At 34.3% G+C, this 12498-nt stretch overlaps 1 protein-coding gene across 2 annotated transcripts in view; it reads left to right on the top strand.

Moving 5' to 3' along the window:
• Positions 1 to 12498, top strand: part of CARNMT1 (carnosine N-methyltransferase 1) — a 37349-nt gene that overhangs the window by 8713 nt on the left and 16138 nt on the right. For both annotated transcript variants that reach the window (XM_003121964.5, XM_021064979.1), the window contains 2 exons: positions 403 to 598; positions 1421 to 1584. In XM_003121964.5, coding sequence (XP_003122012.5) covers positions 403 to 598; positions 1421 to 1584 — 360 coding nt within the window. The remainder of the gene's footprint in view (positions 1 to 402; positions 599 to 1420; positions 1585 to 12498) is intronic.

The following is a 12498-nucleotide window of genomic DNA, read 5'->3' as shown; positions in this document are numbered from 1 at the left end:
GTGAATATTCTAAAATAATTTCAGAGCTGCATTCAGGTACTTGTTGGAGAAATATAAGTTAGTCATCTGGTTTTGCTGAAAATTTTAATTTTGGAAATTGAATTCATAAAAGTAAACTTATTGTGCATTAATCCTCTTTATGTTTACTTTTTTTCTCCCTTGTAATTGGTGCAGGTTTTTAAACTATTTGTCTTTTGTTTGGTTGCTTAGAGAGTTTATAATAAGATGAAAACCACATAAAACTTCCTAAGTTGATATCCTTTAAAAAACCAAAAGTTTGTAAGTGGCAGGGCCAATACCAGCATTGTAAGGGAAAAATTGTACAGCAAGACAACCTTAAAATAAGGTTGGCCTCTGGTGAGAATTCTTTTGCCAATTTAAAAAACACCTTTTATATTTTAGTACCAGCATGCATGAGCGAGTGCACCGAACAGAAAGACAATTTCGATCACTTCCAGCTAATCAACAGAAACTACTTCCTCAGTTTCTTCTTCACTTGGACAAGATCCGGAAATGCATTGATCATAATCAAGAAATACTACTGACCATTGTGAATGATTGCATACATATGTTTGAAAATAAAGAATATGGAGAAGATGTATGTGAAAGTTCATTCTATTTGTTTTTATTTTAGGATTTAAATTGTATATTTGTGGTCTTTATCCTTCTGGATTTGATTTTTATAATTTTGCACGGATCATTTGCTCTACTTTCAGAATGTTTTCACTTATATGTTCAATCATTTTATTAGGCTTGATAGAACAGTATTCCAGAAGCTGGATATATTCACTGATTTTTTTTTTTTTCCTCTTAAAATACCAAGATAATTGTTAGTGTTTTAAGTACTTTCCACATAGTGTTCTGACTATTATGGCATATGGAGTTAAAGGCTTACATTTTTATAAACAACCTAACTAGGTATGTTAATTTCCCTGGCTAAACATTATTTTCAGAATCTCGTATCTATTGATATTCTTTACTTTAAAAAATTATTTTCCCTTATAAATCTCAAAGACTGGCAGTAATAGAAAGTGAAGTCCCTTTTTTGTATCCACAGGAAAGGTATAGTTGGACCACTTCATTGTGAGCCATCAGTGACCTAGAGGGACTTTTTTTCCTTCTTTTAGAGACAGAATGTTCGTTCTCCATAGCAGCTCATTCCTGGTCCTCTCATGAGTAAAGACTGCTTAATTACATGGTGGTTTCATAATTAATGACCGTAACTTAATTGAGGATAGAAGTGAGACCACCAAACTTTTTTCATCTAGGATCTTAAGCTGCACTTGAACCCTGGTTGAAGTGAGAGACTAGTAATTTACCCATTAAACCATCTATAAAGCCCCTTTGTGGTGTGTTTACTTAACCATATTCGAGATTAATTACTTTCTCAGAAGCTAATTGATTTCTGTTTCTTAAACAGGGGAATGGAAAGATTATGCCAGCATCTACATTTGACATGGATAAATTAAAGTCCACATTGAAACAGTTTGTGAGAGACTGGAGTGAAACTGGAAAAGCAGAAAGGGATGCCTGCTACCAGCCAATCATTAAAGAAATTTTAAAAAATTTTCCAAAAGAGAGATGGTAAATAGTATTTTGTTTTTAACCAATTTCCTTAAGATATGTAAGCACTGAATTTCTCTGAGAGACGTTTCAGTCTTGATTCATTTTTATAGTTTCTGTGTGCCTGTCTTTTTTCATATGTTGGTATGTTGTGTTAAATTTGTTCTTTGATGCTTTGTGTGAGATTGCGATAGATGTTTTGAATAATTATTGCTCTAGCACTATGGGAAATTACTCTAGAAATTAAATAATGAGAAGATTAGATTGAATGTTCATTATTTTAGATGTCTCTTTTTATACTGTGCTTTATGGCAGGGCAGAAAGCTGCAGACTGTTCTATATTTCCTCATTATGACACACTTGTAAGCAACTGAGGGATTTATAGCTCAGAGCAGAGATTCTTAACTTTTTTTTTTTTAATAGGGCTGCACCTGTGGCACATGGAGGTTCCCAGGCTAGGAGTCGAATTAGAGCTATAGCTGCTGGCCTACGCCAGAGCCACAGCAACGCCAGATCCAAGCTGTGTATGCAACCTACACCACAGCTCACGGCAACACTGGATCCTTAACCTGCTGAGCAAGGCTAGGGATTGAACCTCCGTCTCATGGATACCAGTCAGATTCATTTCCACTGAGCCACAGTGGGAACTCCGATTCTTAACTTTTTTATGCCACGAGAACCTTGAACAGTCTGAAGCCCATAGTTTGTCTTTTTAGAATAACATTTGTAAGTGAATAACATAACATACATAGGATTTTAGAGAAACCAGTTATTTTGAAAGATAGGTATCAAAATACTTAAAAAGCAAATTTGTTATATAATGTGCTTTTTATCATGTATCACATTAAAGACTACTGTTCAGTTATTTTGAAAATAACTGAACAGTATATGTTGTTTGAGAATCCCAGTAGCTAATATAAAGTGAAAATACATATGATTTTTATTGGTGATAAAGTCATAGGTACTCCTAAAACTCCTATTTGTTGCCTATATTCATAATTGACAAAAATATCAATTAATGGCTAATGAAATTAAAAATGTAATTTTTTCCCCACCCCCTTTCTAGGTACAATGAATTCTGTCCATAGACCTCTTTGGTCCTTGGGACCCATATTTGGAACCTGACTTAGAGGGTATATATTCAAAGAGAACTACTGGATGGAATTCAGTTTATGATTTAATGGATCTGTGTAGTGGCTTCTTTTCCTTATTTTCTTCCCTTCCTCATTGATTGATATCTTTAAGTATGAATGCATCAGTCTAGAAATATCAGTACAAGTGTGTGTGTCCTTTCTCTCCCTCTTTTTTTGAAAACTTTTTGTTTTGAAATAACTTCAAAATTACAGATAAATTGTATGAGTTGTACATAAAGTGCCCATATATTTTTTAACCTAAATTCACCATAGCATTTTAGATTTTTTTAAATTTCCTTTTCTTACTTCCCTCTCTTCCTCCTTCCCCGCCTTTATGTGTTCGTTTATAGCCATACATATACATGGTTATTATTTAAACCACTTTAGAAATGAGTTTGTGTATATCATGTTTTTTATTCCTTAATACCGATTGAGAAAATTTAACCTCGAATACAGTTTCCTAACCTATGGTCTATATATAAGTTTCATAAATTATCTTGATAATGTCCTTTATAACATTTGTTTTTCTGTACAATCTAGAATCCAACCCAAAATATTGTATAATGTTTAATTCTAATGTCTTAGTCTTTAATTTGGATACTGGTCTGATTGGTTACCCCTAAGCCACAATGGGAACTCCTTGGTCTCTAATCTGGAACAGTTCCTTGGCCTTTTTTTTTTTTTTTTTTTTTTCTTTCATGGTATTTACTTTTTTGAAGGATATGACAAAGTTATTTTGTAGAATATTCCTCAGTTTGACATCATCTAATGTTTCTTCATGATTAGGTATAGATTACATATATGTACTCTCTCAAAATAATACGTAATTGTTATTGTATCCTTTTTATGATATCACATTCAGAGAAGTGCAATGTTTGTCAGCCCATCTTGATTTTAATCAAGATTTTATTTGGTTTTCCTGCTGTTTATTTACTGTTTTCTTGAAACTAGTAAGCAATTTCTGAGGAGATAGTTTGAGACCATGCAATTAATATCCTGCTCCTTCTTAAAGCTTCTCCTCGAATTGTCATCCACTGCATCTTGCATGAGATAATCTGTGCTCCGATGGTTACAGAATGGTTATTTTCTAACTGTACAGTTATCAGTCAGCATTCTGCTGTTACCTGCTACAGGAAGGACTCATGGTTCCTTTCTGATTCAATAGGTTATAACCCATTATTGTTGGTTTTTAAAAATTTCTTGCTCAGATATACTCAGATTTGGCCAGCAGGGATGCCTTCACTTGGTGCTTGTGTCTATTTGGCATGGCATGCCCCAATCATTTTTTAAGCACTTCCTTACTTTCTGACATAATAAGATATTTCAGTCCCTTCTTTGTTCCTAGAACTGGATATTTTCCTTTTACTGTGGAATGGTTTGTAGAAACCAAGATCTTGCAGGCATGTTCCTTTTTCCTAAGATATCATTGCTTATGGGCCTTTCAGTGGACAGAACCCATGCATTCACACCCAAATACAAGAAATCATGTTCAGTTCTATTTCAATCCTGTTGAGTTCCTCCTTTGGCTTCCACCCTTCTCTGTATCTGTTTTTTTCCCAGAGAGAACCCTGGCTTCTGACATCATTATATTTTACTCTTTAACCCAGTCCTACAATATACACAAAATTGTTTCAGGTTTACTATATCTATACCACTAGGAAAAATAAAACTACCAAAAAGAGTTCAGGATTTGCTAGCAATTAGAGTTTCCTCCCTAAACTAAGGGTTTTTAATAAAAATATTGTTTATAGTTTACTCAAATTGGCTTCCCTTTAGCCCCCTCACCCTCAGTGTGGTTATTTTTTTTTATGTGAAATTCACTCTATTTATATTTATTTGTGTCTTTTTGCTTTTAGTTTTAGGATTATGTGTCCCTGACCCCTGTCCCATTCTTGATTTATTTATTTTTTTTGATTTGTGGACTATCAATTTGACAAAAGTATACAAAAAACATGATAGTCAGAAAAAATGTTATTCCTTCCCCTGTTCTTTCTGTACCCTAACTACCCCCCACTCCCATGTAGGTAATCAGTATTATTGATTTCTCATTTATCCTTCTTATTTTTGTTTTCTATTTTTTATGAATGTAAGCAGATTTTTTTTTTCTTTTTAAGTACCTCCTTTTTTCATACAAAAGGTAGCATACTGTATATTTAGCACTTTGCTTTTTTTCACTTAATGATATGTACTAGATTAGCTATATATCAGTTCATGGAGATCTTACTCAATTTTTTTAAATGTTTTTATAATACTTCAGTCTCATATTTGGTTACATAAGTAAAGTAGTTGGCAGTACCTTGCGGTTATAAATAATGCTACAGTTAATAACCTTATGCATGTGTGTGTGTGTGTGTGTATATATATATATATATATATATATATATATATACTTTTTTTTTTTTTTTTTTTTTTTGTCTTTCTGTCTTTTCTAGGGTCGTACCTGCAGCATATGGAGGTTCCCAGGCTAGGAGTCTAATCAGAGCTGTGGCCACCGGCCTATGCCACAGCCACAGCAATGCGGTATCCGAGCCACGTCTGCAGCCTACACCATAGCTCACGGCAATGCCAGATCCTTAGCCCACTGAGTGAGGCCAGGGATTGGGTCCACATGTTCATGAACACTAGTTGTGAGTTCTTAACCTACTGAGCCACAGTGGGGACTCCAAGTTTATAGTTTTAATTCTTTTTTTTTGTTTGTTTTTTGTTTTTTGTTTTTTACCTTTTTTAGGGCTGCTGCCCGTGGCATATGGAGGTTCCCAGGCTAGGGGTCTAATCGGAGCTGTTGCTGCCAGCCTACACCAAAGCCACAGCTACACCAGATCCCAGCTTCATCTTCGACCTACACCACAGCTCATGGCAACACCGGATCCTTAACTCACTGATGGAGGTCAGGGATCAAACCCACAACCTCATGGTTCCTAGTCGGATTCGTTAACCACTGCGCCACAACGGGAGCTCCTATAATTTTAATTCTAAGTTTAGGTCTTTGATCCATTTTATTTTGTATGTGATATAAGGTAAGAGTCTGACTTTTTTTACATGTGAATATCCAGTTTTCTCAGCAACATTTGTTAAAAGGACTGTCTTTTTCCCATTAAATTGTCTTGACACTGTCCTTGAAAATCAGTTGATCATCTATGTGAGGATTTATTTCTAAACTCTACTCCCTTGGTCTATATGTCTGTCCTTATGCCAGTACTATTTAAGTTTCTGTAGCTTTGCAAGTTTTGAAGTCGGGAAATGTGTGTCATAAATTCTATTCTTTTTTTAAAGATTGTTTTGGCTGTTTGGGGCTCCTTGAAATTCTATATGAATTTCTGAGTCGCTTTTTCCATTTCTGTGAAAAAGGCTGCTGAAATTTTGTTAGGGATTGTGTTGAATATGTAGATTATTTTTAGTTGTATTGACAATCTTAGTGATGTTAAATTTTCTGTCCTTGAATATAGGATGTCTTTTCAGTTATTTAAGTACTCTTTAATATATTTCAGACTTGTTCTATAGTTTTCAATGTACAAGTTTTCAGTATAACACTTCCTTGGTTAGATTTATTCCTAAATTTTTAATTCCTTTAGATTCTATTATAAATGCAATTATTTTCTTAATTTTCTGATTGTTTATTGCTGATGTGTAGAAACATAACAGGATTTCCCATCCTGGCTCGGTGGTTAACAAATCCGACTGGGAACCATGGAGTTGCAGGTTCAATCCCTGGCCTCGCTCAGTCCGTCATTATTCTACAACTATTAGAATTATAGTCTAATCTCACATTTCCCTATTTTTTATACCTTTTATAAATAAATGTTTTGAGTTTTACAAACTTGTATAAACATTGATGTTGCCATGAGCTATGGTGTAGGTTGCAGATGCAGCTTGGATCCCACATTGCTGTGGCTGTGGCATAGGCTGGTGGCTACAGCTCCAATTAGACCCCTAGCCTGGGAACCTCCAAGTGCCATGGGTGTGGCCCTAGAAAAGATTAAAAAAAGACCAAAAAAAAAGAAAAAAAAGAAAAAAAGAAAAGAAACATAACAAATTTTTTATGTGTTGATCTTGTACCTACAACTTTGCTTAATTTGTTTTATTGGCTCTGGTAGCTTTCTTGTGGATTCTTTGGGATTTTTTACATATAGTATCATCTCATCCGTGAGTAAAGATAGTTTACTTTTACTTTTAAACGGGAAAGGTAATATTCCTTTCCCATTTAAATAACTCTGGAAGTACATAACAATTCACAGAGATGGTGGGCATCCTTATCTAGTTGCTAGCCCTATAGGGGAAGCATTTCAGTCTTTCACCATTGAGTATGATGTTAGCTCTGGGTTTTTCATAAATAACCTTTATGATATTGAGGAATTTTCTCTCCATCCTACTGTCCCGAGAGTTTTTTTTTTATCATGAAAGGATGTTGCATTTTATCAAATGCCTTTTCTGTGTCAGATAGTCATTTCTTTTTCCCTTTGTCCTATTAATCTTCCTTTGTTCTTAAAGGCTACCTTTGTTTACTTTTTTTTTTTTTTTTTTGGCTGCTCTGTGGCATATGGAGCTCCCTGGCCAGGGATCAGATCTGAACGCAGTTGCAGCCTATGCCACAGCTGTGGCAGTGCCGAATCCTTAACCCACTGTGCTGGGCCAGGGATCGGACGGGTGTCTCAGCACTCCAGAGATGCTGCCAATCGCCTTGTGCCACAGCAGAAACTCCTATTTACTTGAATAAATGCTACAAGTTAATTTTTATCAGGGGTCCGTCATTATTCTACAACTATTAGAATTATAGTCTAATCTCACATTTCCCTATTTTTTATACCTTTTATAAATAAATGTTTTGAGTTTTACAAACTTGTATAAACATTGATGTTTCCAAAAATACATTCTTAAAGTTTCTAGTTGCTGCCCTCTCTCAATATATATACATACTATCTATAAAATAATAAATAATAGTTTAGTAGCTCTTATAAACACAAAGTCCAGGTATTTCTCAAAAATCGGTGTACCAAACTTGGGTATTTTTGGAAGACTGAATGTCAAATGCTTATGTCAGCGTAATTTCTAGAACTTTAAACATGAGATTTCATTCATATACAGTGGTCACCGAATCATGTATTGCATATTACTATGGTATACAGTTAGCATAACAGTGTTAGCCATACTAAAAGGGCATGTTACTGTTAAAAGTACTTCATGAACTAGCACAAAGTATTATTTTACATTATTTATCTGTTGTTATAAATGTTGGCAGATAGAATGTAGATTGGTGAGAAAAGGATGGTTCTAACAGGTTATTTTAAAATAAAAGAACAATTTTAAAAATTTGAATAGGTAAAACATTTACAGGGTTCAAAATTTTAAAGGTGTCAGAGGATATAAAGTCTCCTACTCAGCCACCCATTTCTCCTTCCTAAAGGTAGTCAATGTTATAAAAGTAGGATAGGGAGGGATATGTGAACTTTCAACATAGTGCACCAAATATCAAATTTTTTTTTTTTTTATCATTCTGGTACCCAGTGGAAAATTTACTTATTTCTTCCTATGTCATTTGCTTTGCTTGTTTAATTTAGATTAGTTTCCTTAAAGTAGATAGGACGAGCTATCAAAAAAAACCCCAAAAAACCCAAAACCTTAAAAAATAAACCTAATAAAACACAGCGAAGTCTTTATCTGTATTAAGTCATAACTTTGCCACAAAAAGTAAACCCAAGTCCTGGAAAATTATGTCCCTTTAGAATCCAAGTTGATTCTAGGTAAATCCTGGTCAAGTTTGGATGTCAGATAAATTTTTAGGATTCTCTTTGCGCCACTGCAAGCACATGAGAATTTGATATTTTTAGACTCAGGCCAATTATGACTCGTATTTATGTCAGCTAGCCTTTTGATTGTGTTCTTTTCTTTTTGAAATTTCAGCAAAGTCCTTTTCTAACTGAGTCGTCTGAGAAAGATAGTGTACTTAAATATTCATAGAATTAACTATACTTATGATCATTAAAATAGTTTTTCCTGTGAAAGCATATTTGTCTTATCAATTCATCCAATTTGCTCCTATTTAGAATTTTTATATAATGATTTTTATTTTTTTCCATTATAGCTGGTTTACAGTGTTCTGTCAATTTTCTACTGTACAGCATGGTGACCCAGTTACAGATACATGTATACGTATTTTTTCTCACATTATCATGCTCCATCATGAGTTACTATACATAGTTCCCATAGAATTTTTAAATGCCCAAGTTTATAACTACAAACAACTCTGAAGCCACAGATTGACATCTCTGTTGTGGTCTAATTTTTAAATTAAGGAAATGCTGTTTTAATTGTGCTGAGTGCCAGACACTTTAATGGTTACCAGCTTAAGAATTAGTGCTATAAAGTTTGTAGTTGCAAACAAAAGGGAGATTCTTAGGTTTGAATCTTATTTGAAATGAGAAATCACAACCATGTAGAATCATACTCTCTTAGGAATCCTGGAAACTGCTGAAATGTATAACTTAGATCTTAATTTCAATAACCCATTCTATTTTAGAAAAATTTGAAGTGATACTTTGTGGGTGGGCAATCTCTTAGGTCTTTGCCTTTCAGTATATGTCTTAACCCTCCAAGAGCACAATGGTATATATTGATTATATTTTTTATATAGTTTTATTTTTCTTTGGTTAAAATAAAGAATGTAGATTATAACTTATAAAAGGATTCTTTTGGGTGAAAAAAAACTATTTTGAAAGAGCAAGTGGTGGAACTGTAGACCGACAAATAAGGACAAATATATATTGCACATTTCAAATCAAGATCTAAAGCTCCTACATTACAGGATTTCCAGTACTTTCACATCTAGAGTAATCAGTGGAAAAACAACTCAAGACTATAACCTAGTAGAAAAATAGTGTAAATAGTTCATAGAAAAAGAATTATAAGGTAGTTAGTCACATACGAAAATGCAAATGTAAAAAACACACTAAGATGCCATTTTTACTTACTGCATTGCAAAGATTTAAAAGTTACTTAACTATTACTGGAGGTGTGAGGGTTCATATATGTTGCTGTTGGAAGTATAAATTAGTAAAACTTGGTAACATTTAACAAAATCAAATGTACATCTTTACTTATAGTTCAGTTTGGGGGAAGCTGTCTACAGGTATACTCCTGAATTTGGAGAATTATCTATGTCAAGGATATTAGCTGTTTTTTTTTTTTTTTTTTTTTTTTTTCTTTTTTGCCACATCCATGGCAGGCGGAAGTTCCCAGGACAGGGGTTGAACCTGGTGTCACAGCAGCAACCTGAGCTGCTGCAGTGACAAGGACAGATCCTTAACCTGTCCAGATCCTTCCTGGAGCACCACAGGGGAACTCTCAAGGATACTAGTTTGAATGTTATAACTAAAGATTGGAAACAATCTAAATGTTCTTAATTAGCAGATCTTGATACATTAGTATACAATATTACAATGGACTACTTATTCAGTCATGAAACAGATTAAGAAAGCTCTGTATACCTTTTGGAAAAGAGGTTCAAGATGCATTGTCAGGAATTGGTAAGTTTTTTCTTAAAGGACCAGCTAGTAAATATTTAAGACTTTGTAGGCAATGTGGGCTGACTCTTCAGCTCTCTTGTCATGGGAATTAGACATAGATAATAGGTGAGAAAATATTTTCTGGAATTGGTAAGAAGCTGTCTGGCTGATTCATGCATGGAGTTCTTTGTTGGGAATAGATAGGTAAGTTAGGACTATATTTTTGAAGGGCCTAGATACTAATCCTGTTTTCTAACCCATTTTCTAGTTTGAATAAGAAGTATTTTGACAGCTAACTTTATTAAACCTTGGCATTTTGCTGTATTTACTTCAGATCTTTGTTTTGTTTTGTCTTTAAAAGAAACATTACAGATATAGCTGAGATTGCCCTGCAAACCATACAGAGCCATTCATCTCTCTTTTTGGTTATGGCAACTAACATAAATTTTTATTCTAATCTTACCTTCCTATATTACTTACATATTTTAAATACATGTATATAAACAATAGATTGTGGTGGTATCTGTTTTGAAAGATCATGTAATGGTTTATGATGTCATTTCACAGTTGTTTTTTGCTCAATATTGTGTTTTTATGATCTCTCTATGTGAACCAGCATAGTTCAATAGGAATACAATGCAAGCCACCTATGTTATTTTAACTTTCCTAGTAGTAACGTAAAAAGTGTAAATGGAAACAGGTGAAATTAATAATATACTTTAATAACCCAGTGTGTCTAAATTATTTTAATATGTAATCAGCATATAAGGTTATTAATGCAGTTGATTACTTTTTAAATACTAAATCTTTGAAATCTGGGATTTATTTTATACTTGCAACACATCTCAATTAGAACTAACCACATTTTGGGAGTTCTCATCATTGTTCAGTGGTTAATGAACCCGACTAGCATCCATGAGGATGCGGGTTCGATCCCTATCCTCGCCCAGTGGGTTAAGGATCTGGCGTTGCCGTGAGCTGTGGTGTAGGTCACAGAAGCAGCTTGGATCCTGCATTGCTGTGACTCTGGCATAGGCCGTTGGCTACAGCTCTTATTGGACCCCTAACCTGAGAACCTCCATATCCCCGAGTGCTGTCCTAAAAAGACAAAAAACAAAACCAAAAACTAACCGCATTTTAAGTGTTTAGTAGCCTCAAGTGGGTAGTGGCTTTTACCACTTTGGACAGCGGTTACTGTGATCAAAGTAGAACTGAGCACTTTTGGTGTTTGAAAGTTGTGCACAGTACTACCGCTAGGGGTCATCATGTTGGCACCAAGAGAAAGTATTTTGTGTGCTGGAATTTGCTAATTTGCAGCTGCTATGCAAAAATCATCCTATGTACAATAAAGAAAACGTCTCAAGAACAACATTTACTGCTGGTAAAATATTTGAAGTGCAAAGGTTGGTGCAAACATGATCCATAGCTTTTTCTGACACACAGGGCCTCTCTGTTCTGTTCTCATGGATGTACTCTTTGTTCTTGCTGGTCTGGAAATTTGTAGTAAATACACTGCTTCTCCATAGATGGGCCATAATAACTATATAAACTTGTTTGCTTGGTTACTTTTGCTAAGAATCTCAGACAGGCAACTTAAAACATTTTTTTTTGTTGTTGGAGTATAGTTGATTTACAAAGTTGTATTCATTTCAGGTGTACAACAAAGTAAATCAGTTATACATATACACATATCCATTCCCTTTCAGATTCTTCTCCCATATGGGTTATTACATAGTATTGAGTAGATTAACCTGTTCTATACAGTAGATCCTTGTTACCTATCTATTTTATATGTAGTACTATGTACATGTCAGTCCCAACCCCTAATTTAACCCTCCATATCCCACATTTCCCTTTTGGTGACCATAAATTTGGTTTAAAAATCTTTGTATCAGATTTTAGTAGATTCCACATATTAGTGATGTCATAATATTTGTCTTTTTCTATCTGACATACTTCGTTTACTATGATAATTTCCAGGTCCATCCATATGACTGCAAATGGCATTATTTCATTCTTTTTTATGGCTGAGTAATATTCCATCGAATATATGTACCACATCTTTATCCAGTCCTCTGTTGATGGACATTTAGGTTACTTTTATGTCTTGGCTATTGTGAATAGTGCTGCTAAGATTGTAGGGATGCATGTATCTTTTTGAATTAATAGTTTTGTCTGGATAAATGCCCAGGATTGGGATTGCTGGATCATGTGGTAGTTCTATCTTTAGTTTTCTGAGGAACCTCCATACTAGTTTTCATTGTGATTATGCCAATTATCAACAGTGTAGGAGGGTTACCTTT

The sequence above is a fragment of the Sus scrofa genome, chromosome 1, assembly GCF_000003025.6.
Source record: "Sus scrofa isolate TJ Tabasco breed Duroc chromosome 1, Sscrofa11.1, whole genome shotgun sequence".
Classification (NCBI taxonomy): Eukaryota; Metazoa; Chordata; class Mammalia; order Artiodactyla; family Suidae; genus Sus; species Sus scrofa.
Note: the sequence above shows the minus strand (reverse complement) of the source record. Positions and strands in the feature narration are given on the sequence as shown.